The 27,792-nt window shown below is 41.7% G+C and overlaps 1 protein-coding gene across 2 annotated transcripts in view; it reads right to left on the reverse strand.

Moving 5' to 3' along the window:
* The window catches only part of LOC110521644 (PR domain zinc finger protein 5), a 71,408-nt gene that overhangs the window by 38,993 nt on the left and 4,623 nt on the right, over positions 1 to 27,792 (reverse strand). The window contains exons 4-11 of one of the 2 annotated variants that reach the window (XM_021599332.2): positions 26,056 to 26,224; positions 25,745 to 25,922; positions 25,094 to 25,192; positions 24,836 to 24,957; positions 22,991 to 23,070; positions 20,737 to 20,821; positions 20,479 to 20,636; positions 13,522 to 13,615 (exon numbers count right to left, since the gene is read on the reverse strand). In XM_021599332.2, the coding sequence (XP_021455007.1) occupies positions 13,522 to 13,615; positions 20,479 to 20,636; positions 20,737 to 20,821; positions 22,991 to 23,070; positions 24,836 to 24,957; positions 25,094 to 25,192; positions 25,745 to 25,922; positions 26,056 to 26,224 (985 nt within the window). Of the gene's footprint in view, positions 1 to 13,521; positions 13,616 to 20,478; positions 20,637 to 20,736; positions 20,822 to 22,990; positions 23,071 to 24,808; positions 24,958 to 25,093; positions 25,193 to 25,744; positions 25,923 to 26,055; positions 26,225 to 27,792 lie in introns of both variants that reach the window. The other variant, XM_036969080.1, reaches the window with a different exon arrangement.

The raw sequence follows: 27,792 nt of genomic DNA on the forward strand, positions 1-27,792 counted from the left end.
TTTTTATACCTTTACCTTGTACCCTTTTTCAAAAATGATGCTCATCTTGCATCCATAGCAACCCAGACTGAAGGAGAGGACAGAAACAGACAGACGCTGATCATACAGAGCTGCTTGCTCTTCGAATGCGTCTCTTATTTCACAGCAATAAAAAACACCAACCAACACTTACATCTTTCATTCACTTAAAAACATTAAAAACACCAGACATCACTCTGACATTAAACAAAAGCACATCTGTCAGCTGTTCCCAAACCAGAGCCATATAGACTACAGCATGGTGTTATTCTTTACGCCTTAACTCAGTGACTCCATACAACAGAGGCTTTTGTTGAAAAGTGCCTTTTCCATTATAGAGGGATCAGTGGCTTGGTTTCCATCAAGTGGTTTGGAGAGCGTGTATGCTTGGCAGAGTGAGCCTTGGCCCCAAACGTGTGTTCATTCTCCCATTACGAAGAATGAACATGATGGTCAGCACAATAAAGTAGGACACAAGTAGAGGCCTGTGTCCTTTAATGCTCTAGTAGTCAAATAAAACCATTCCCTCCATTAATATTAAAGTCAGGTACTCAACCAGACACAGACTTCATTAATGCTGAGGTTTTAAGTCATTCACAAACATGACTGATTATGAGATGAAGGGGTATTCTGTGGAGGGCTTAACACAGAGAGTGACATTTGACCCTACTTTAAAGGTCAAATCAAATCAAAGCGTATTGGTCATATGCACACGGTCAGTGGCGTGTATTCATGGATGCCAAGGGAAGCCAGGTTTCCCAAAATAATAATTACCAAGAAAGGTTGTCTCTGTGTTGTCATAATTGTCCTTCAATTCGCAAGAGGCTGAATGTATCTCACTGGAGAAAGCATCGAAGCGAGCGAAACAGAGCCCCTCTGTCTCTGTATGTGTAGGCCATCTATCTGATGCAGTCTGGTCATAAAGAGTATGACATTGTTGCCGTCCGCAGCATTGAATGCAAGGGAAGCCCGTGAGTATTTGGCCTCCCATGATAAAAAACGTATTAAATAATAGCCAATTACTGTTGAGCTAAACTGAGTGAGTTCAACTGTTAATGGTCCTGCCGCACCAACAAAAAGTGTCAAGACATGCCAGCTTGGATTTGGCTTCACTCCTATCACAGAGAAATATTTAATCGACAGAAACAACTTGAATTGTTGCGTCTCGTTGTGTTGTCCTCCGGTGGCTGGCCCAGCTAGCTAAAATTGGCCCTTTCCTAAATTTGCCATGGATGGGGATCGGGATTTGAACTTGTGTTTTTACTTTATTCTCCATACTAGCCAATGATTATAACAGCAATTCTGATCCTACCATAAAATACATTGTGCCCCTGGACTGAGAGGATGAAAGCTAGATGTAGAAGGCTAATGTTAACTAGCTAACGTTGCTCATGAAAGGAAGTTAGGCTAGCGAGCAAGCATTTTAGCAAGGTAGGCTAGAACAACAACAAAAATAAAAGACTGTACTGTAATAACAGTCATAGACTGTTTCGTCAACATGAAAGAGAGGAGGATGGCATTGGCGTTTCTCTACAAGTAGGGTGAGTCAACATGTTTTGTACAAACGCGCACACAAACACACACACACACACACACACACACACACACACACGCACACAAACACACACACACACAGACAAATCAGAACCATGGACAGCCACATCATATTTAGCTTACATTGATTGGACTAAATTGTTTTTGGTATGTTTTAGTTGTCACTATTTTAAACAAAGCAGAGGTGTTTTGATGATGTTGAAATGGTGCTGAAATAGTGGAGGCAGCTCCTGTTTCCTTTTCTATGGTGTTGAGATCTGGAGACTGGCTAGGCCACTCCAGGACCTTCTTACGAAGCCACTCCTTCGTTGCCCGGGCGGTGTGTTTGGGATCATTGTCATGCTGAAAGACCCAGGCACGTTTCATCTTCAATGCCCTTGCTGATGGAAGGAGGTTTTCACTCAAAATCTCACGATACATGGCCCCATTCATTCTTTCCTTTACACAGATAAGTCGTCCTGGTCCCTTTGCAGGAAACAGCCCCAAAGCATGATGTTTCCACCCCCATGCTTCACAGAAGATATGGTGTTCTTTGGATGCAACTCAGCATTCTTTGTCCTCCAAACACGACGAGTTGAGTTTTTACCAAAAAGTTATATTTTGGTTTAATCTGACCATATGACATTCTCCCAATCTTCTTCTGGATCATCCAAATGCTCTCTAGCAAACTTCAGACGGGCCTGGACATGTACTGGCTTAAGCAGGGGGACACGTCTGGCACTGCAGGATTTGAGTCCCTGGCGGCGTAGTGTGTTAATGATGGTAGGCTTTGTTACTTTGGTCCCAGCTCTCTGCAGGTCATTCACTAGGTCCCCCCGTGTGGTTCTGGGATTTTTGCTCACTGTTCTTGTGATCATTTTGACCCCACGGGGTGAGATCTTGCATGGAGCCCCAGATCGAGGGAGAATATCAGTGGTCTTGTATGTCTTCCATTTCCTAATAATTGCTCCCACAGTTGATTTATTCAAACCAAGCTGCTGACCTATTGCAGATTCAGTCATCCCAGCCTGGTGCAGGTCTACGATTTTGTTTCTGGTGTCCTTTGACAGCTCTTTGGTCTTGGCCATAGTGGAGTTTGGAGTGTGACTGTTTGAGGTTGTAGACAGGTGTCTTTTATACAGATAACAAGTTCAAACAGGTGCCATTAATACAGGTAACGAGTGGAGGACAGAGGAGCCTCTTAAAGAAGAAGTTACAGGTCTGTGAGAGCCAGAAATCTTGCTTGTTTGTAGGTGACCAAATACTTATTTTCCACCATAATTTGCTAATAAATTCATAAAAAATCCTACAATGTGATTTTCTGGATTTTTTTTCTCATTTTGTCTGTCATAGTTGAAGTGTACCTATGATGAAAATTACAGGCCTCTCTCATCTCTTTAAGTGGGAGAACTTGCACAATTGGTGGCTGGCTAAATACTTTTTTGCCCCACTGTATATTATTGTCTCTGCCTTTAGGCCTATTTACAGTATCACGGTCGCAAGGCATATGAAATAACAGGTTATAAGAGAAAAAAACACAATTATCACAACACATAGGTTGTAATATCACTTTTTTCTGTCTTGGCTTCACCAGTGATTTTACCCACGCACCGCTACTGCACACACGCGTTGCAAAAATAACGATTTCCCTAATAATGCTGTTTATTTACATGGACACATATGAAAATCAGGCTACCTGATGGGACTTTGATAAATGCAGAAAATCACCAATCAAAATAAAAGTTCCACCACCGTGACCATGTTATGTTTGGGAAGCCTATTTGATTATTTTGAGTTCGAAACTATACAATTTGTTCAGTTCTTCCCAAATTCACTTCACTCATGGGAGGGAAGCTAGCGCTGCTGGTGCTAGCACATGTGCAGATCAAATACACCTCTGCAACTCTGATTAAGGTGTCTACATGCCCTAACAACTCAAAAGAATGTTTAGAAACCCAGGTGTTTTAATCAGCACATGCTTACTTCGATTATGACCTTACGGCGTTTAAGATAAGCAGAGTAAGGTGTTTAAGTGAGTAATGCCATACTCGGCCTACTGCCATAATCAGTTTACTATCAAATTATTAGTGTGCATGTAAATGTACTCCATGTCTGTGTCATTTAATCTCAGTATCCACTTATTTCAGCAATTTTGCGGGTTTATTTTTGTGAAGAATGATTTATTTGTTTTTCTTGCATGCCCTAGATAATTACAGTATCAAGATACAGTACAAATGTAGAGTTCAATAGGAATAAAACAAACTGTAAATGTAAAAACACAAAAAAAACATACAAATAAAAACAATTCTAAACAGATTAAAAGACAAATATGTTTCAGTATTTCCAAATACAAATCGATCTATTCAAATGTAATTCTCAAAGGCTCCCAACCCAGAGCCACATAGGAAAATAGATTAAAGACTGAGCATGGCAATGCTATCTCCCATCCGCACGACCAAACATTGTTGTTAAATTAGCTCTTGCAAGTGGGAGATACCATGTGACCAATTGACCAGAGTTTCGGGCTTGGCCCCACACAGTCTGGCAGTGAATCTTTCCAGCTGTGCAATGTCCAAGTTCATAAGCAACCAACATCTGCAAAGGGCAATACCCGGTTCAAACCTACTCCTTAGAATCGTTTTTCTTCCTGCTGTTATTGCAGCCATAACAATCCGCCTCTCTTCATAAGATGCTAAATGAACTAAATGCTAGGGCTGCAACCCAGCAGGAGCAGGGATGGGCAAACAGGTAGGCTCCTGCCAAGAATAACAATTCAAATATTAACTAAATGAACCCAAAGAGACTTCACTGGTACACAGCTCCAAAACATGAACAAATTATTGCCCAGCTCAGATTGGGTACATGTATTACATAAATCACTATCTATAGGCTTCATCTTGAACTTTTGCTCTGGGGTAAAATAAAACCTGTTAGTAAATTGAAAATGAATACATTTATGGGCATTTATATGCTTGAACCCAGAACAAGGAAGGTGCTGAATTCTAATTACATGAGACTTGGACTCCTCTATTTTCCACCAAGGCACATCAGATGGAGAGTCAAGCCAAATACTCAGTGACCTCAGCTGAAATGCCCCATAGTAGAGATTAAAAGGTAGAGAGAACCCTCCAAACTTTTGGGGGCATTGTAAGGTGGAGAGACTAATTCTCTGACGTTTCCCATTATCCTCAAGATATCCATGTCCTTAAAGAGCATCTAATAGACTGATTTGATTAACAGAAAGGGAAGGAAGATCCAAGGAACTTAAAAGAGATAACATCTTCCTAGAGTCTTCAGGAAACTCCAAGGTATTCAGATTGGAATACAAAGTAGTTAAAGTATGATTAATATGGGAGGGAAGGTACAAAGTTCACCGTTATTGTTCCTAATCACATCAATACATTAAAAAATGTTCAGTTTGCTTCAGTTTCACTGTGCCTACTCAGTCTATCCACATTCTCATAGTCACATTATCACGTTCTCATAGACTTGTTTTAAAATGAATACATTCAGCCCTAGAACTAGTCACCATCTTCGGCTCAATTTTAAATGTGGTGAGTTCTATCTTCACATTTTTTTTACCTTTTATTTAATTAGGCAAGTCAGTTAGGAACAAATTCTTATTTTCAATGACGGTCTAGGAACAGTGGGTTAACTGCCTTGTTCAGGTACAGAATGTCAGAATTTTACCTTGTCAGCGCAGGGATTTGATCTTGGAACCTCTCGGTTACTAGTCCAATGCTCTAATCACTAGGCTACCTGCCTTCCCATCTTCAGTATAGTTAGACTTTTGCATCAACTCTAGACGGGCTATTTCACTCTAATGAAGAAATCTGAAGGTTGTGTGTTTTAATCTGATGTGATGAGAAGGAATTACAAATATTTCTCTAATGCAACACTTACAGTGCCTTGCGAAAGTATTCGGCCCCCTTGAACTTTGCGACCTTTTGCCACATTTCAGGCTTCAAACATAAAGATATAAAACTATTTTTTTGTGAAGAATCAACAACAAGTGTTACACAATCATGAAGTGGAACGACATTTATTGGATATTTCAAACTTTTTTAACAAATCAAAAACTGAAAAATTGGGCGTGCAAAATTATTCAGCCCCTTTACTTTCAGTGCAGCAAACTCTCTCCAGAAATTCAGTGAGGATCTCTGAATGATCCAATGTTGACCTAAATGACTAATGATGATAAATACAATCCACCTGTGTGTAATCAAGTCTCTGTATAAATGCACCTGCACTGTGATAGTCTCAGAGGTCCGTTAAAAGCGCAGAGAGCATCATGAAGAACAAGGAACACACCAGGCAGGTCCGAGATACGGTTGTGAAGAAGTTTAAAGCCGGATTTGGATACAAAAAGATTTCCCAAGCTTTAACCTGTTAGATCTCTAGGGGCGCTATTTCATTTTTGGATAAAAAACGTTCCCGTTTTAAGCGCGATATTTTGTCACGAAAAGATTTGGAAAGTTTTGGAAAGAAAACACTCTGAAGTTTCAGAATCTGCAAAGATTTTGTCTGTAAGTGCCCCAGAACTCATTCTACAGGCGAAACCAAGATGATGCATCAACCAGGAATTAGCTGAATTTCTGAAGCTCTGTTTTCCATTGTCTCCTTATATGGCTGTGATTGCGCAAGGAATGAGCCTACACTTTCTGTCGTTCGCCCAAGGTCTTAGCAGCATTGTGACGTATTTGTAGGCATATCATTGGAAGATTGACCATAAGAGACTACATTTTCCAAGTGTCCGCCTGGTGTCCTGCGTGGAATTCGGTGCGCAATTGCCAGCTGCTAGTACTTTTCCATTTGATATAGGGGAGAAACCATGTGTCCAAGAACGATGTATCAATGAAGAGATATGTGAAAAACACCTTGATGATTGATTCTAAACAACGTTTGCCGTGTTTTCAGTCGATATTATGGAGTTAATTTGGAAAAAAGTTCGTGTTTTGAGGACTGAATTTTCTGATTTTTTTTGGTAGCCAAATGTGATGTATAAAACGGAGCTATTTCTAATACACAAAGAATCTTTTTGGAAAAACTGAGCATCTGCTATCTAACTGAGAGTATCCTCATTGAAAACATCAGAAGTTCTTCAAAGGTAAATGATTTTATTTGAAGGCTTTTATGTTTTTGTTAATGTTGCGTGCTGGATGCTAACGCTAATGCTAACGCTAAATGCTAACGCTAAATGCTAACGCTAGCTAGCTACTTTTACACAAATTATTGTTTTCCTATGGTTGAGAAGCATATTTTGAAAATCTGAGATGACAGTGTTGTTTACAAAAGGCTAAGCTTGAGAGATGGCATATTTATTTCATTTCATTTGCGATTTTCATGAATAGTTAACGTTGTGTTATGCTAATGAGCTTGCTGATAGATTTACACAATCCTGGATACAGGGGTTTTTTCATAGCTAAACGTGACGCAGAAAACGGAGCGATTTGTCCTAAACAAATAATCTTTCAGGGAAAACTGAACGTTTGCTATCTGAGAGTCTCCTCATTGAAAACATCTGAAGTTCTTCAAAGGTAAATTATTTTATTTGAATGCTTTTCTGTTTTTTTGTGTAAATGTTGCCAGCTGAATGCTAATGCTAAATGCTACGTTAGCCATCAATACTGTTACACAAATGCTTGTTTTGCAATGGTTGAGAAGCATATTTTGAAAATCTGAGATGACAGTGTTGTTAACAAAAGGCTAAGCTTGAGAGCTAGCATATTTATTTCATTTCATTTGCGATTTTCATGAATAGTTAACGTTGCGTTATGGTAATGAGCTTGAGTCTGTATTCACGATCCCGGATCTGGGATGGGGAGATCAGAAAGGTTAAACATCCCAAGGAGCACTGTGCAAGCGATAATATTGAAATGGAAGGAGTATCAGACCACTGCAAATCTACCAAGACCTGGCCGTCCCTCTAAACTTTCAGCTCATACAAGGAGAAGACTGATCAGAGATGCAGCCAAGAGGCCCATGATCACTCTGGATGAACTGCAGAGATCTACAGCTGAGGTGGGAGACTCTGTCCATAGGACAACAAAGTATATTGCACAAATCTGGCCTTTATGGAAGAGTGGCAAGAAGAAAGCCATTTCTTAAAGATATCCATAAAAAGTGTTATTTAAAGTTTGCCACAAGCCACCTGGGAGACACACCAAACATGTGGAAGAAGGTGCTCTGGTCAGATGAAACCAAAATTGAACTTTTTGGCAACAATGCAAAACGTTATGTTTGGCATAAAAGCAACACAGCTGAACACACCATCCCCACTGTCAAACATGGTGGTGGCAGCATCATGGTTTGGGCCTGCTTTTCTTCAGCAGGGACAGGGAAGATGGTTAAAATTGATGGGAAGATGGATGGGGCCAAATACAGGACCATTCTGGAAGAAAACCTGATGGAATCTGCAAAGACGTGAGACTGGGACAGAGATTTGTCTTCCAACAAGACAATGATCCAAAACATAAAGCAAAATCTACAATGGAATGGTTAAAAAATAAACATATCCAGGTGTTAGAATGGCCAAGTCAAAGTCCAGACCTAAATCCAATCGAGAATCTGTGGAAAGAACTGAAAACTGCTGTTCACAAATGCTCTCCATCCAACCTCACTGAGCTCGAGCTGTTTTGCAAGGAGGAATGGGAAAAATTTCAGTCTCTCGATGTGCAAAACTGATAGAGACATACCCCAAGCGACTTGCAGCTGTAATCGCAGCAAAAGGTGGCGCTACAAAGTATTAACTTAAGGGGGCTGAATAATTTTGCACGCCCAATTTTTCAGTTTTTGATTTGTTAAAAAAGTTTGAAATATCCAATAAATGTCGTTCCACTTCATGATTGTGTCCCACTTGTTGTTGATTCTTCACAAAAAAATACAGTTTTATATCTTTATGTTTGAAGCCTGAAATGTGGCAAAAGGTCGCAAAGTTCAAGGGGGCCGAATACTTTCGCAAGGCACTGTAGCTACTTCCCATAATATATGTGGGTCTACCCCTGGTTGTGCATTAACCTGTAAGAAATCCTTATTGCCAGTCAAAATTTGGGAAGTCTAAAAAGCTTCACGTCTTAAAGGATTCATCAAAAGAATATGGTGCATAAATGGAGGACAAAAAACATGATTTAGTGCCATTAATAGCAACAGAGGCATTATAATACCATTTTTCAGTGTATCCCCCAGAGACCCCCACCTTCATAGGAAGTTTCCTGTTAATTACAATCATAACACCCTTTGTCTTTTGGGGGGGGGGCACAAGAGTACGCTATTATCTTATTTTTTTATCTGAAATCTATTGATATCATTGGCTGTCAAATGGGTCTCTTGTAGGAAGGCGAAATCAATATTCTACATCGTAACTACTCTAAACACCAAATTATCTTGACAGGGCTGTTCAAGTTTCAAACACTTAAAGTTAAAAGGTTAAACAAACATCTGTCTCTGAATGGGTCCAATAATAGCTTATGCAGTCGAAGTGTGGAGACAGGCCAATAGACATCTCATGATGTCATGATCTCATTCCCTTTTCACAGCCATTCTCCATGATGGAACAATAACCTAATCTTATCAGGCTCAAACCCTCAAACCCGTTTTTCCTCAATGGTCTAATAGAAATATTTTCACCCTCAGTGACATCTTTGATCATTTCGGTATTGGAACTTTTCAAGAATCATATAATCTCCCAGTGACTTCCTTTTTTGTTGTTGCTTAGTCTCCGCTCGGATCTAAAAGCATACGCAGTACCCTGGGATTCCCTTGATGCCACCCATCTCATGGTTGAATACTCCCAAATCTGTTGGACTGGTCTCCACTCTCTACTCCAAACTTAACTCGTCCGAAACCTGCGGTCACTTCCATCTATAACAGAACTCCTAGGTTTTGGAGAACAGTTGAACTGGAAGGTGACATAGAACAATGTTTTCTCATCATAAAAAAAAATTCTCACCAGTTAACTTATTAATTAATTCCAAAATTGTATTATACACCATAACGCCGCTTCCATTATCTCGATAATCAGTTCAGTCTTGGTTCAGTTGGGACCATTAGCCAGTTTATTAGGTACACCACCCCATTCATTAAAATGGTTCGCTGCTATGGCCGGTTTCCTGAGCTTTTCACCCACTACAGTGTCCAGGGTTTACAGAGGATGGTGCGACAAACAAAAACCATCCAGACAGCAGCAGTGCTGTTGGCGAAAACAGCTCGTTGATGAGAAGTTGAAGGAGAATGGCAACAATTGTGCAAGCTAACAGGTGGGCAACAAGCAGGCAAAAAAAACATAGCAAAACAACCGACATGCAGAACGGCATCTCGGAACGCACGACTCGTTGGTCCTTGTCACGGTTGAGTTATTGTAGCAGACGCCAACAGCAGGTTCCACTCCTATCAGTTAAAAACAAGAAGAAGTGGCTCCAGTGGGAACTCGATCACCAACACTGGCCAAATGAGGAGAGGAAAAACATTGCCTGATCTGACAAATCCCTGTTTCTGTTGTCTCATGTTGATGGCAGCGTCAGGATTTGGCATAAGCAGCATGAGTCCATGGTCCCGTACTGCCTGGAGAAACTGGGGAATTTAGGAGGAACCAGGTTGGACAAGCCCCCACCCTCATCAACGGGCCCACTGTGGAAACAGTCAATAACTTCAAATTCCTCTGCACACACACATCTCAGAGAAGCTGAAATAGTCCAACCATATCAACACCGCGGTGAAGAAAGCACGACAGCAACTCTTCAACCTCAGGATGCTGAAGAAATTTGGCCTGTGTCAGAGGACCCTCACAGTGTTCTACAGGAGCACCATCGAGAGCATACTGTCGGGCTGCATCACAGCCTGGTAAGGAAACCAAACGCACTGTTGGGTGTACACTACCTCCCCTACAGGACACCTAAAACACCAGGTGTTGCAGGAGGGCCAAGAAGATCATCAGGGACCCCAGCCACCCAATCCATGCCCTGTTCTCCCTGCTTTAATCACTCAGACACATCATGCCAAAAACTGAATGACTGGCCAATATTTTCTACCCTCAGACCATCAGGCTGCTGAATAGCCACCACCAGTCATCTACCTGCTCCCTTCAGAAGGACAACCACTCTGCAACACTCCACCAATCGGGCCTTTATGGTAGAATGGCCAGACGGAAACCACTCTTCAGTAAAAGGCACATGACATCCCGCTTGGAGTTTGACTAAAAGGCACCCGAAGGACTCTCAGACCATGAGAAACAAGATTCTCTGTATTTCCCTAGAACTGTTAGCAGGGTAGCGGCACCGGGGTTCGCCATGCAGCTGGTTTTCCCTTTATAAACCATAATCGTTAGTAGTCCTTGCCACATGCGTCTGGCGTCAGTCATTGAATTGCGATTCGACTTTGTCCCTGTACTGCCTTTTCTGTTTGGGATTTGTACCATTGTCACTATTGGGCCAACGTCTTCTATGAATTTCCTAATGAACCACGTGACTGAGTCTGTGTACTTGTTGAAGTTATTGTCAGAGGCGACCCTGAACATTTCCCATTTTTCTAAACAGTTCTGTAGCATAGATTCTGATTGGCCAGAACAGCTTTGTACAGTCATTACCACGGATGTTTCCTGCTTTAATTTCTGCCTATAGGCGGAGAAGTAGAATGACAGCATGATCTGATTTGCTGAAGGGGTGGGGAGGGAGGGCCTTATAACCGCCCCAGCTAGGCAAATAACATCAGGTCTCTTTTCTACCATCGGGCCATCGGACTGTTGAACAGCTAGAACCTAGCTGTCTACTCGCCTGCACCTTAGAACCGCCTGCATTGACTCTCCAAACACGCACATTCACCACTGCTGTTACTATCTATTATTATTATGTGAGCCACTGATTTTAAATCAACAACTTTATTTCATGTCAAAATGCTATGACAGCTGTGGTTCATTTTCTCACTGTGAGGGGCACACACACATCTCATAAACACACAGAACACATACACTGATATTTACTCTCTCTCTGTATACAGTATCAGTCAAAAGTTTGGACACACCTACTCGTTCAAGGGTTTTTCTTTCTTTTTACTATTTTCTACATTGTAGAATAATTGTGAAGACATAAACTATGAAATAACACATATGGAATCATGTAGTAACCAAAAAAGTGTTAAACCAATCAAAATATAATTTATTTGAGATTCTTCAAAGCAGCCACCCTTTGCCATGATGACAGCTTTGCACACTCTTGGCATTCTCTCAACCAGCTTCATGAGGTAGTCACCTGGAATGCATTTCAATTAACAGGTGTGCCTTGTTACAAGTTAATTTGTAGAATTTCTTTCCTTCTTAATGCATTTGAGCCGATCAGTTGTGTTGTGACAAGGTAGGGGTGGTATAAAAAAGATAGCCCTATTTGGTAAAAGACCAAGTCCATATTATGGCAAGAACAGCTGAAATAAGCAAAGAGAAACGACAGTCTATCATTACGTTAAGACCTGAAGGTCAGTCAATTTTCAAGAACTTTGAACTTTGAAACTGGCTCTCATGAGGACCGCCACAGGAAAGGAAGAGCCAGAGTGTAACGCTCGTCGGTGGAAGAAGGTGAGGACCAATGCGCAGCGTGGTAATTTTTAATAACGTAATAGAACACTGAACAAAAACAACAAAGTGAACGAACAAAACCGAAACAGTTCTGTCTGGTGCAGATACAAACACTCACTCACACAGAAAATAATCACCCACGAAACACAGGAGGGAAAAGGCTACCTAAGTATGATTCTCAATCAGAGACAAAAAAGAACTAAGGTCAGAACGTGACACACACCTCTGCTGCAGAGGATACATTCATTAGAGTTACCAGCCTCAGAAATTGCATCCCAAATAAATGCTAACAGACACATCAATATCAACTATTCAGAGGAGACTGCGTGAATCAGGCCTTCATGGTCGAATTGCTGCAAAGAAACCACCACTAAAGGATACCAAATATAGGAAGAGACTTGCTTTGGCCAAGAAACACGAGCAACGGACATTAAACCGTTGGAAATCGAGAGTGATGGAGTGCTGTATCAGATGACCTAGCCTCCACAATCACCCAACCTCAACCCAATTGAGATGGTTTGGGATGAGTTGGACCGCAGAGTGTGGGAAAATCAGCCAACAAGTGCTCAGAATATGTAGGAACTCCTTCAAACTGTTGGAAAAGCATTCCAGGTGAAGCTGGTTGAGAGAATACCAGGAGTGTGCAAAGCTGTCATCGAGGAAAAGGGATGGCTACTTTGAAGAATATAAAATAAAAAATATATTTAGATTTGTTTAACATTTTTGTTGGTTACTACATGTTTCCATATGTGTTATTTCATAGTTTTGATGTCTTCACTATTATTCTACAGTGTAGAAAATAGTAAAAATAAAGGAAAATCCTTGAATGAGTAGGTGTGTCCAAACTTTTGACTGGTACTGTACAGTATATATACGGACTTTCACGCACTTTCTTCCCACATGCTATTTCTCTCATTCTCTTTTTTCCCCATACACACGTACACACAAACTTAAGCACCTGATTCATAATACCAGCCCCCATGGTCCAGTATCCCACTGTTTTGTGTGAATAGTGATCTGTATCCAGAGACACAGGAAGGAAATGCCTTGAGCTTCACAATCTCTGTGTCATCTGTCTCGACTCGGAGACCATTCAGGACTCCATCATGCTAAGACCAACTGTCTGCAGGGCTCCTCAGTCCTCAAGGACCACTGTCTCTGTCTGCAGAACTATGACACTCAGGGCTAGGAGGACCACAAAAGACCAGAAGGAGGCTGTGGAAGCCCTCAGTATCTGCTGGTAAAGAGAGGTTTGAACTAAGGGCTATAGCATCTATAGGGATTTGGGAACCGTAAGCTTATGTGTTGGTAGGGGCCTTGAATGTAGGTACTAGTGGCTACAGTCAGTTAAGGTAGTATGAACCCACTCTTCCACTCAGAGATACACACACAAACACACTTATACTTACTGTTGTGGATGAGTAGGTGGCGCTGTAAAGAGAAGGGGGTGCGGAACAGGGCTTTGCACTCCTCACACTGGAAGGGCCTTTCCTCTGAGTGAGTCTGGAGAAAGAACAGGAAAGCACTCATGGTTAAAGGGATACTTCAGGATTTTAGCAAATGAGGCCCTTTATCAACTTCCCCAGAGTCAGATGAACTCGTGGACACAATTTTTAGGTTTCTGTGTCTAGTGTATGAAAGAAGTTTGAGGTAGTTTCATGAGCCAATGCTAACTAGTGTTAGCGCAATGACTGCATGCTAGCTAACTCTAGTTAGCATATTGGGCTATGAAGGCTGGTGTGTGTGTACGGGGGGGGGGGGAAATAGTAATTGCTAAAATCCAGAGGTATGCCTTTAAAAACTTCTTACGGCTTAGATCCCACTACCGGTGATCGATGTGACAACAGCCAGTGAAAATGCAGGGTGCCATATTCAAACAACAGAAATCTCAAAATTAAAATTCCTCAAACATACAAGTATTTTACACCATTTTAAAGATAAACTTGTTGTTAATCCCACCACAGTGACCGATTTCAAAAAGGCTTTACGACGAAAGCACACCAAACGATTATGTTAGGTCATTACCTAGTCACAGAAAAACACATTTTTCCAGCCAAAGAGAGGAGTCACAAAAAGCAGAAATAGAGATAAAATGAATCACAAACCTTTGATGATCTTCATCAGATGACACTCATAGGACTTCATGTTACACAATACATGTATGTTTTGTTCAATAAAGTTCATATTTATATCCAAAACTCTCAGTTTACATTGGCACATTACGTTCAGTAATGTTTTGCTTCCAAAACATCCAGGGATTTTGCAGAGAGCCACATCAATTTACAGAAATACTCATCATAAATGTTGATGAAAATACAAGTGTTATGCATGGAACTTTAGATAAACTTCTCCTTAATGCAACCACTGTGTCAGATTTAAAAAAAAGCTTTACCGGAAAAGCACACCATGCAATAATCTGAGTACGGCGCTCAGACACAAAAACAAGCCATCCAGATATCCGCCATGTTGTGGAGTCAGTAAAAGTCAGAAATAGCGTTATAAATATTCACATACCTTTGATGATCTTCATCAGAATGCACTCCCAGGAATCCCAGTTCCACAATAAATGTTTGTTTTGTTCGATAAAGTCCATAATTTATGTTCCAAATACCTCCTTTTTGTTCGCGCCTCGAGTTCACAAATCCAAATTCACGACGCGCAGGTCAGACGAAAAGTCAAAAGATTCCATTACAGTTCGTAGAAACATGTCAAACGATGTATAGAATCAATCTTTAGGATGTTTTTAACATGTTTAAACCGGAGAATTCCTTTGTCTTTAGAAATGCAATGGAACGCATGTCACTCTCACGGGAGCACACATGATAAGCTCATGCCAGACACCTGATTGAAAGAACTCTCATTCCCCCCTCCTTCATAGTAGAAGCCTGAAACAAGGTTCTAAAGACTGTTGGCATCTAGTGGAAGCCTTAGGAAGTGCAATATGACCCCATAGACACTGTATATTCGATAGGCAATGACTTGAAAAACTACAAACCTCAGATTTCCCACTTCCTGGTTGGATTTAGTCCCAGGTTTTTGCGTGCCATATGAGTTGTGCTATACTCACAGACATCATTAAAACAATTTTACTAACTTCAGAGTGTTTTCTATACAAATCTACTAATAATATACATATCTTAGATTCTGGGCCTGAGTATCAGGCAGTTTACTCTGGGCACCTTATTCATCCAAGCTACTCAATACTGCCCCCAATCCATAAGAAGTTTTAAGGTACACGGCATCACTGAACACTACTCCTCTTTACCAGTGGAGGCTGCTGAGAGCTCTTAATAATAGCTGGAACAGAGCTAATGTAATGGCATCAAACCATGTGTTTGATGTATTTGATACCATTTCACATATTCAGCTCAGCCATTACTACGAACCCGTCCTCCCAAATTAAGGTGCCAATTAAGGAGACTGGCTAGGCCACTCCAGGACCTTGAGATGCTTCTTATGGAGCCACTCCTTAGTTGCCCTGGCTGTGTATTTCGGGTCGTTGTCATGCTGGAAGACCCAGCCACGACCCATCTTCAATGCTCTTACTGAGGGAAGGAGGTTGTTGGCCAAGATCTCGCGATACATGGCCCCATCCATCCTCCCCTCAATACGGTATAGTCGTCCTGTCCCCTTTGCAGAAAAGCATCCCCAAAGAATGATGTTTCCACCTCCATGCTTCACAGTTGGGATGGTATTTATGGGGTTGACTCATCCTTTTTCTTCCTCCAAACACGGCGAGTGGAGTTTAGACCAAAAAGCTCTATTTTTGTCAGACCATATGACCTTCTCCCATTCCTCCTCTGGATCATCCAGATGGTCATTGGCAAACTTCAGACTTGGCCTGGACATGCGCTGGCTTGAGCTGGGGGACCTTGCGTGCGCTGCAGGATTTTAATCCATGACGGCGTAGTGTGTTACTAATGGTTTTCTTTGAGACTGTGCTCCCAGCTCTCTTCAGGTCATTGACCAGGTCCTGCCGTGTAGTTCTGGGCTGATCCCTCACCTTCCTCATGATCATTGATGCCCCACGAGGTGAGATCTTGCATGGAGCCCCAGACCGAGGGTGATTGACCGTCATCTTGAACTTCTTCCATTTTCGAATAATTGCGCCAACAGTTGTTGCCTTCTCACCAAGCTGCTTGCCTGTTGTCCTGTAGCCCATCCCAGCCTTGTGCAGGTCTAAAATGTTATCCCTGATGTCCTTACACAGCTCCTTGGTCTTGGCCATTGTGGAGAGGTTGGAGTCTGTTTGATTGAGTGTGTGGACAGGTGTCTTTTATACGGGTAACGAGTTCAAACAGGTGCAGTTAATACAGGTAATGAGTGGAGAACAGGAGGGCTTCTTAAAGAAAAACTAACAGGTCTGTGAGAGCCGGAATTCTTACTGGTTGGTAGGTGATCAAATACTTATGTCATGTAATAAAATTCAAATGAAATTACTTAAAAATCATACAATGTGATTTTCTGGATTTTTGTTTTAGATTCCGTCTCTCACAGTTCAAGTGTACCTATGATAAAAAAATACAGTCTCTACATACTTTGTAAGTAGGAAAACCTGCAAAATCGGCAGTGTATCAAATACTTGTTCTCCCCACTGTACATAATGTACCAGTTTCCTTCTTTTCTATTTAAATGTATTGATATAGAGTGAATAAGTATCTAATGTTTGCGGTCGGTTCATGAGAACAGCTAGCAGAGATAACAGTCCTGACACCCGCTAAATATATCTAAAATATATCTAAACAGTTCTCTAAACTTCTCATCTTAGTTCAATCTGAGCGCTGTCTCCAGTCTGTGTTGATGTGGGATCAGATGTGTGACCATTGGTGTTGTGGATAGAGTTTGGGTTAGGCTCCATGGCTGATTTGGTTTGTTGACTTGATGAAGACAAGTAGCTTGAGGGGCTTAGGTTCAAAGTGCTTGTGTTTATCTGTTCCCCCGCTCTGACCTATGTTTGAGTGACACCCCATTCCCTTAGGTAAACATGGGAGTCTTCAGGGGGGAGACAGGCCACTGACCCTACAGAACCCCAAAGACAACTGAAGAGACCTCTGGTTTTAGGCTACCAATAATAATATTAGCTCTGAACCAATCAGAGTATGCTTGTGTGTTTGCTTATGTGTATGTACAGAGCATTCGGAAAGTATTCAGACCCCATTATGTTTTCCACAGTCTGTTACGTTACAGCCTTATTCTAAAATGTATTAAATTGTGTTTTTCCTCATCAATCTACACACAATATCCCATAATGACAAACCAAAAACAGGTTGTTGCAAATGTATAAACTGAAAAAAACTCAGTACTTTGTTGAAGCACCTTTGGCAATGATTACAGCCTTGAATTTTATTGGGTATGACGCTATAAGCCTGGCAAACCTGTATTTGGGGAGTGTCTCCCATTCTTCTTTGCAGATCCTCTCAAGCTTTCTCAGGTTGGATGGCCATTTAATGGTCTCTTAAGAAATGTTCAATTGGATTCAAGTCCAGGCTCTGGCTGGGCCACTCAAGGACATTGAGAGACTTGTCCTGAAGCCACTCCTGCGTAGTATTGGGCTTGTGCTTAAGATCGTTGTCCTGTTGGAAGGTGAACCTTCACACCAGTCTTTGGTCCTGAGCGTAATGGAGCATAAGGTTTTCATCGAGGATCTCTCTGTACTTTGCTCCGTTCATCTTTCCCTTGATCCTAACGAGTCTCCCAGTCCCTGCCACTGAAAAACATCTCCACAGCATGATGCTGCTACCACCATGCTTCACAGTAGGGATGGTGCCAGGTTTCCTCCAAACGTGACGCTTGGCTTTCATAAGTTCAATGTTGGTTTCTTCAAACCAGAGAATCTTGTTCCTCATGGTCTGAGAGTCTTTAGGTGCCTTTTGGTAAACTCCAAGCAGGCTGTCATGTGCCTTTTACTGTGGTGTGGCTTAAATCTGGGCACTCTACCATAAAGGCCTGATTGCTGGAGTGCTGCATAGATGGTTGTCCTTCTGGAAGGTTCTCCCATCTCCACATAGGAACTCTGGAGCTCTGTCAGAGTGACCATTGGGTTCTTGGTCACCTCCCTGACCAAGGCCCTTCTCCCCTGATTGCACAGTTTGGCCTGGGCGGCAAGCTCTAGGAAAAGTCTTGGTGGTTCCAAACTTCATCCATTTAAGAATGATGGAGACCACTGTGTTCTTGGGGACGCTGCATATATATATTTTTACACTTCCCCAGATCTGTGCCTCGACACAATCCTGTCTCTGAGCTCTAAGGACAATTCCTTCAACCTCCTGACTTGGTTTCTGCTCTGACGTGCACTGTCAACTGTGGGGCCTTATATAGACAGGTGTGTGCCTTTCCAAATCATGTCCAATCAATTGAATTTACCACAGGTGGCCTCCAATCAAGTTGTAGAAACATCTCATGGATGATCAATGGAAACAGGATGCACCTGAGCTCAATTTCGAGTCTCACAGCAAAGGGTCTGAATACTTATGTAAACAAGGTATTTCTGCTTTTTATTTGTAATAAATTTGTAAAAAAAATTAAAAACCTGTTTCGCTTTGTCATTATGGGGTAAATGCATGCTCTTCAACCGATCGCTGCCTGCACCTGCCCGCCTGCACCTGCCCGCCTGTCCAACATCACTACTCTGGACGGCTCTGACTTAGAATACGTGGACAACTACAAATACCTAGGTGTCTGTTTAGACTGTAAACTCTCCTTCCAGACCCACATCAAACATCTCCAATCCAAAGTTAAATCTAGAATTGGCTTTCTATTTCGCAACAAAGCATCCTTCACTCATGCTGCCAAACATACCCTTGTAAAACTGACCATCCTACCAATCCTCGACTTCATTTACAAAATAGCCTCCAATACCCTACTCAACAAATTGGATGCAGTCTATCATAGTGCCATCCGTTTTGTCACCAAAGCCCCATATACTACCCACCATTGCGACCTGTACGCTCTCGTTGGCTGGCCCTCGCTTCATACTCGTCACCAAACCCACTGGCTCCATGCCATCTACAAGACCCTGCTAGGTAAAGTCCCCCCTTATCTCAGCTCGCTGGTCACCATAGCATCACCCACCTGTAGCACGCGCTCCTGCAGGTATATCTCTCGTCACCCCCAAAACCAATTCTTTCTTTGGCTGCCTCTCCGTCCAGTTCTCTGCTGCCAATGACTGGAACGAACTACAAAAATCTCTGAAACTGGAAACCCTTACATGTATATCCCTCACTGGCTTTAAGCACCAGCTGTCAGAGCAGCTCACAGATTACTGCACCTGTACATAGCCCACCTATAATTTAGCCCAAACAACTACCTCTTTCCCTACCGAATTTATTTTATTTATTTATTTTGCTCCTTTGCACCCCATTATTTTTATTTCTACTTTGCACATTCTTCCACTGCAAATCTACCATTCCAGGGTTTTACTTGCTATATTGTATTTACTTTGCCACCATGGACTTTTTTTGCCTTTACCTCCCTTATCTCACCTCATTTGCTCACATCGTATATAGACTTGTTTCTACTGTATTATTGACTGTATGTTTGTTTTACTCCATGTGTAACTCTGTGTTGTTGTATGTGTCAAACTGCTTTGCTTTATCTTGGCCAGGTCGCAATTGTAAACTTGCCTACCTGGTTAAATAAAAATAAATAAATAAAAAATTACGCGAAGCAGCCACAACAGTCAGTAAGAGTGTCCATGATTGAGTCTTTGAATGAAGAGATGGAGATAAAACCGTCCAGTTTGAGTGTTTGTTGCAGCTCGTTCCAGTCGCTAGCTGCAGCGAACTGAAAAGACAAATAACCCAGTGTGTGCTTTGGGGACCTTTAACAGAATGTGACTGGCAGAACGGGTGTTTGTGGAGGTTTATGGAGGATGAGGGCTGCAGTTGGTATCTCAGATAGGGGGGGAGTGAGGCCTAAGAGGGTTTTATAAATTAGCATCAACCAGTGGGTCTTGCGACGGGTATACAGATATGACCAGTTTACAGAGGAGTATAGAGTGCAGTGATGTGTCCTATAAGGAGCATTGGTGGGAAATCTGATGGCCAAATGGTAAAGACCATCTAGCCGCTCGAGAGCACCCTTACCTGCCGATCTATAAATGATGTCTCCGTAATCTAGCATGGATAGGATGGTCATCTGAATCAAGGTTACTTTGGCAGCTGGGGTGAACAAGGAGCGATTACGATATAGGAAACCAAGTAAAGGGGTCTGAGTACTTTCCGAATGCACTGTATGTGCTTGTTGATACTAGGCTATACACGTCATCACTTAAAAATCTTGCCTCAGTTTCAGCATTATAGAACTCGCATATTAATAACCACCCATTTAAATCTGGAGCTTTCAGACCCTTCCTGTTCCCTGCTCACCTTCTTGTGGTTCTTGTAGACATTCCGGTGGGCAAACTCCTTCCCACACAGCTTACACTTGTACGGCTTGTCTTCGCTGTGGATGATCTTATGGGCCGTCACCTGGTCCAGACGCTTGAACGAACGACTGCAGATCTCACAGGTGTACGGACGTTTCTCTAACCAGAGACAGACAGACAATCAGAGAGAGCGAGGGAGAGATAGTGAGATAGTATACAATGTCTGAGTGTAGCTCTGAGTGTACATGGGCTCTCTTACCTGAGTGAGTGATCATGTGGCGCTTGAGCTGATTGGTAGAGATGAATTTCTTATCGCAGGCAGTACAGTCAAATATCTCGTGTACCTAGAGATACATACAGTACCCAAAAGACCAGACACACAGGGTGGTTAAGTAAGAGTTAGAGATCGTGGTGTGAAGTGATCAGTGTTGAGGTCAATTCTGAATTGCTCTTTAATTCCAAGGAAGCAGAATTGTAATTCAACTTCAATGAAAGGAGGTAGAATTTAATTCAATGAAATTCAAATGGCTTATTTATTCTACACATCACCATAGACATTTTTATTTTGACATTATGTATGGTTACCAAAACCATGTAGCATAAGGTTGAACTTTTTAAAACTCATTCTTCTAAAAAAATATATATAATAATTACATTGGTAAGGAAATATTCTAAGATCATGTTGTGGGTTGTCTATAATAATAATAATTCCCTTAATGTTTTTAAATATAAAAAAAAAATACTGGGCTCGCTGTGTTCTGTACATGACACTGTGTGACCTTTTCCACACTTGCAGGTAGGAGAGTACATTCAGAGACACACAGTCACACTTTTACTCCTTACACAACTACGTCTGCACACAGAAATATAATTAAACTGCTGAAAAGTTTGAATCCCTCGTCTGCTCTGAGCATGGTTGTAACAATAGCACATTTGATAGCTCTTCTGCCTAATGCTACAAAATGCTAAGACTGAATAGCTCCTCTGCTCAGAGCTTCTATAATAAAACTAAGATTGAGCAGTTCAGGCAAATTATCACAATAGCTGGTTTAAGAAGCTTTTGTGCAAACTTGTCTTCATGGAAAGTTTGATCACTCTTGTGCTACGTTCTAAAGTGTCTTTGTCTGAAGTTCAGCAGTAATATATCTTCTGTTCCATAGAACTTCGGTCCAACAATTCTTTCCTCTTTCTTTGCGTAATGCTTTTTAAACCTCCGAAAATGATTCTTCCAATGACTTTTAAAACCTTTCTGAATAACTTACGTCATACAAGAGAAGAATGAAGCACTCATTGAATTCAAGTTTGTGACTGACCCACATCTCCCTATCAAATCACATTTTTCTTTGACTACTGTCAATGAGGAAAGAGCCTCTCACAAAGACAAAGACATTAACACAGCAAATACCGCTAAAAACTTCTTCACGTTCACATGTACCACATATAGAATTTATAGAACTGACTTTTGACAGCATGAAAAAGGTCAGAATATGGCAACGCACTCAAATACATAAGGTGGAAGTTTAGAAACACAATATGAAAACTGATTGACTGACTGGCAGGTTGATTGGTTGGTTGGTTGATAGTTCTACAACAGATCAATCCACCTATCTAAACATTTCTTAATGATTAACAGCTGCTGATAAAGTGTGTTCGTGATGAATCCCTTCTGACCCTGTTCAGTTCATTAGAGTGGAGTAATAGTAATGTCTTCTGACTAATCTATTGGATGGATGTTGACAGGGGAAATGAAGCTTTCCCCAAACACCAGCTGAGTTCACTGGTCATAAATATCAAACCCTCATTTGGATGGGAAGCCAAACCAATCACAAACCAATCAAATAACTCACTGCAAACATATTTCATTTCATGCAGATGAAAATGCCTCACTGTGAGATAGTTTGTGATGGGAATACCTTACCTCCATTAATCTCTAAAAGTAATGTAATATAATGGTTTTGTGGTCCTGTCATTTTTCCGTTTAATTTTTTTTCCTAAAGAGGTCAATCTCTGAGAGGAAGAATCCTGACGCCAGGGTTAGCCTTGTTGTCTACTCGCCATGCCTCTTAAGTTTCATGAGAGTCTGTGGGGATGAGCTTGTGAAATAAAAACCAACCTTTCTCTACTGTCTCACGGTCAGAAAATGTAACAAATTTAGCATAAAGCCAAACTCCTACTGAGAGAGAAGAAGAGTGAGACAGGAGCAGATGGTGAGCATGGGATTAGGAAAGGGATAGGGACACAAAGGCATTGAACAAAAAAAGATGGATGGATATGAAGGAAATAGACCTTAAAGGAAGAGACATGGCCAGTGTGAAATCAGCACTAGCCCCGGACCCTAATACCAGAGGGATAGGTGGGGCCAATAAAACATACAGCTTACACCTATCCAGTCCTTCCAGATCTCTGAAGGACCAAACTGTGTCTAGGAATACAGGCTAAGGGTTGGCCAGAGACAGTGTAACAGTGAGACAGTTAGGAAGGTGAGACAGTGATGTTGTAGGTAGGAGCCAGACCTTACGATGTTCCTGGAGATTCAGTAAGGAGGAGCATTTCCTGTTGCAGATGGTGCACATAAGCTTCCGCCTGGAACTTCCTGAAACACAATGATTGGACAAGCAGAGTGACCAATCCTGCTCTACATGTCTCAATTTACAGTGTGATAATGTGGTGGCTAGCAATGACAACAATGGTCAGGGCATTCCACATGTTAGTGAACAGCATCATCGCTCACCTGATAGCAAAGCCATTTCCATCTGAAGCACAGCCAGACAAACACACATATTGAATCAGATGATCACTTGAGGTCAAAGTTGAACTACCAGATGTACAGTCAGGTCCAACAGTATTGGCACCCTTGACTGTATGTTAAAAAAAAAATCGGAAAATTATATTATTTTATACTAATACAATCTCTCAGAGAAAGAGATTTTGTTTTGACAACCTTTAAAAAGATAGGGGTCAAAATGATTGGCAAACCCCTGTTTTCAGTACCCCAGCACCCTCTCATTGGGAGGATAACAACACAGCCTTCTCTAAAATGTTTCATGACAAACATTGGGAGGGATCTTAAGACCATTCCTCCATACAGAATCATACAGATCCTTGATATCCTTCCGCCTGCTAATATGGACTGCCCTCTTCAATTCAGACCACAGGTTTTCAATGGGGTTCAAGTCCGGAGACTGAGCTGGCCATTGAAAAATGTTGATAGTGTGATTAATTAACTATTTATATACAGATCCTTGATATCCTTCCGCCTGCTAATATGGACTGCCCTCTTCAATTCAGACCACAGGTTTTCAATGGGGTTCAAGCCCGGAGACTGAGCTGGCCATTGAAAAATGTTGATAGTGTGATTAATTAACTATTTATATACAGATCCTTGATATCCTTCCGCCTGCTAATATGGACTGCCCTCTTCAATTCAGACCACAGGTTTTCAATGGGGTTCAAGTCCGGAGACTGAGCTGGCCATTGAAAAATGTTGATAGTGTGATTAATGAAGTATTTATTTGCGGATATTGATGGGTGCTTAGGGTTATTGTGTAGCTGGAAGGCCAAGTGTCAGCCTCCTGGCAAGGCAACAAGGTTTTTAGCTCAAATGTCCTGGTACATGGTAAAGTTCAAAATGCCATTGACCTTAATAAGGGCCCCAGGATCAGCGGACACAAAATGGCCTGATAACATTGAAGATCCACCACCATATTTGACAGAAGATCCCTCCCAATGTGTTCTCCAATCTCATGAAACATTTTAGAAAAAGGCTCAGTGTCATCCTCACAAGGGGAGGGTGCTGGAGTATTATTGAAATCAGTGGTGCCAATCATTTTGACCCCTATCTGTATTTTATTTGTATTACTTGTTAAACTAAATCAGTTTCTCTGAGCAATTGTATTAGTATAAAATAACATAATTTAGCAATTTTTTTTAGCACACAACGTAGCTCAGTATTTGTATTATTTATTTCATGCAGTCTTTTTTGCTCATCTTTATCAAGGGTGCCATTAATTTTGGACCTGACTATGTTCTCTTCCGACTGTCGTGGCAACCAAGACGTAGCATTAACAAGACACTAATAAAAGCCGTCTGCCACCACTGGGCTCATCGACAAATTTACTGGACAATTAAAGCTCAATTCAGTATAGTGACGAAACCTGAACTCCCCCATTCTCATCATTTATTTATGAGTCACGTGTGCCACATCTGTAGAGTTAAACCACACCCCCCCTCGCCTACACACTCCTGATACTGACCAGACCGGTTAAAAGATCAAGGCAGATACGTATTTCTACTCATCGTCATTGTTGGCTGCGTCTGTATATGTTGACTACCTGCGTATGTGTGAGATGGAGACCGACCTGTGTGGACGTTCCCTTTGTGTTTCTTCAGAGCGTCTTTGCTCTTGAACCTCTTCCCACAGCTCTCAGCCTTACAGATGAACCTGGCGTCTCCTCTACACGCCTCCTTGTGCTGGTCATAACTACACGCACAGGGAATACAGACACAAGTCACTCACACACACACACAGGAACTCATACAACAACTCAGACAGATAGCAGCCCCTGTGTGCATGTTATGCTACTATGTGGGTTTGTGTTCTAGTTATGTAGGCCTACCTGGACTCTGAGCTGAAGGTGATGTGGCAAAGGGAACACTGGTGGTGGCCTCTGGAGGAGTCTCCTGAATGACCCAGGGTCTCAGCACAGTGCAGAACACTGAGGGGAAAATAAAGGAGGTGTAGTCAGACAGGGGTAATAAAGATAATAACAAAAATGCTGTAGAAGAAAATACTATACAAAAAAATATCCAAGTGGCCTACATTCAAAGATTTAATCATGGACACTCTTACTGACAGTTGTGGCTGCTTCGCGTGATGTATTGTTGTCTCTACCTTCTTGCCCATTGTGCTGTTGTCTGTGCCCAATAATGTTTGTACCATGTTTTGTTCTGCTACCATGTTGTGCTGCTGTCATGTTGTGTTGCTACCATGCTGTGTCGTCATGTGTTGCTACCATGCTATGTTGTCATGTGTTGCTACCATGCTATGTTGTTGTCGTCTTAGGTCTCTCTTTATGTAGTGTTCTGGTGTCTCGCTTGTATTTTTTATAACAGGAAACTAATAGAGAGGATGAATCGGGTGGATACATCTTTTACTGGAGTGTGTGCATATCTGTCAGTTCCACTATATGATCCATTTGGTAGCATACTTCTGTGTAACTCAAAGAATGTCAGGTAAGTAGAGTAGAGAGATGATGTAGGCTACACACTGGCGCTGCAAGGCTTGTTTGATGGGGAACTTCTTGCCACAGTTCCTGCACTTGTACTCTTTCTCCTCTGTGATTGGTCTCTGGTGCAGGCTCTGGAGGTGGGCTGCTAGGATCTCCTCGCTAGGGAAGCTGCTCTCACACAGCAGGCACGGGTGGTCCTCCTTCTTGATCACCAGTTCTATACACACAAACACACACACATTACACACACACGGACACGCGCGCACATATTACACACTTCAAGCAAACTGTTGAACCGACAAAACAGGGTTTATAAACATGGTTGGTGTAAAACTTTGATAGGCATGTACCCATTTCAATAAGATGTTTGGCCTCTTTGCTGTCTTCATCTTCCTCTTTGATGATTTCCTCTTCCTCATCCTCTTCCTCTTCCTCCATATCACTGTCCAGGTAGCCTATCAGCATTTCTGTGTCTGTCTCAATGTCGTCCACTGCCAGGTAGAAGATATTCTCTCCATCCTGAGAGATCAGAACACACACACACACACACACACACACACACACACACACAGAGAGAGGAAGAAAGGGGTTAGCTGAAGGTTGAACTCATTGAACCTAGACACTCGTCTGCTAAGGCTTGATTAAGGTCAGAGGTCAAGCACTCAAACTCTTAAACATGTCGTCATTAACTTCCATATACCTAAAGTCATGCTCTAACGAAATCAAAGCGTAATTTTCTTTTGGCTAAGGGATTTATAAATAGACATATATATTAATTTAACAGGGTAAAACACAATAAATGTCACTTTTGATGTAACACAGAGCTCTAACACACATGAATGACCTTTGAATAAGTAATCACTTTTAGCACTCTGGAATTAATGACAGAACCTCAGCCAGACGACCACAGGTCCTGTTCTTCTTCCCTTCCTTCTACAGTTGTTTTCCCTTCTTCCTCTAGTGAACCATTACGTTCTTAGAGAGCTGACATTTCCCAGGCCAAACCGTGTGTGTGTGTGTGTGTGTGTGTGTGTGTGTGTGTGTGTGTGTGTGTGTGTGTGTGTGTGTGTGTGTGTGTGAGAGAGAGTGTGTTCGGTTGAACTATCCTTGAAGTTCTCACAAGGATAGTAAAACAAAGGAAAATTCGACAAGTGTGGACATTTTGATGGTCCCCACAAGGAAAAATTATATTTTAGGCTTAGGGGTTAGGTTTAAGGTTACAATTAGGCTCAGGGTTAGGAGTTAGGGTTTAAATTAGGGGTTAGGGGAAATAGGATTTTGAATGGGAAAATCCTATGTTTGTGGGATTATGGATTATGGATATATGGATATAATGAATCTGATCTTAATCACAGTGATTGACATGGTTTGTTCAATTTAGAAGGGATGTTTGGTCCCCACAAGGACAGTAAAAGAAAGGTGTTTGTGAGTTTAAGCTAAGGCCAGATTTTCTTTTTACCTTAATTAATGATGGCCTAGGAACAGTGGGTTAATTGCCTTGTTCAGGGGCAGAATGACAGATTTTTACCTTGTCAGCTGCTCAGGGATTCGATCTTGCAACCTTTCGGTTACAAGTCCAACGCTCTAACCACTAGGCTACCTGCCTCCCACACACATGATGTGTGTGTTCATGACTTTGGCTAATAGATCTGATTGTGTATGGGTTGTCTATGTTTGTGGGATTATGGATGTAATGAATCTGATCTTAATCACAGTGACGGACATGGTTTGTTCAATTTAGAAGGGATGTCCATCTGTTGGAATGTAAGCGATGCACAAGGTACTAGAGAAGATTTTCATCGTAATTTCAGACACCGAGTGGGAGTTACTTACAGCTACGAAAGACACCTCATGTTATAGTCATCAAGCAAAACCACCTTCATATCTCCTTCTGATATGGCAGGCTTGATCAGCAGCACATGGTGCGACAAAACAAGAAAATCCATATTCTCCATCTTCACTTCACTCCCACTATCTATCTCAACTCACTAACATTCCCTCTTCTCTTCTATCGTTTTCTCTCCGATGTCCATCTTCTCCCCCCCTCTCTCTCTCTGAGATGTGTGCTCACACAGAGCTCTTCCTGT

The sequence above is a fragment of the Oncorhynchus mykiss genome, chromosome 30, assembly GCF_013265735.2.
Source record: "Oncorhynchus mykiss isolate Arlee chromosome 30, USDA_OmykA_1.1, whole genome shotgun sequence".
NCBI classification, from domain to species: Eukaryota; Metazoa; Chordata; class Actinopteri; order Salmoniformes; family Salmonidae; genus Oncorhynchus; species Oncorhynchus mykiss.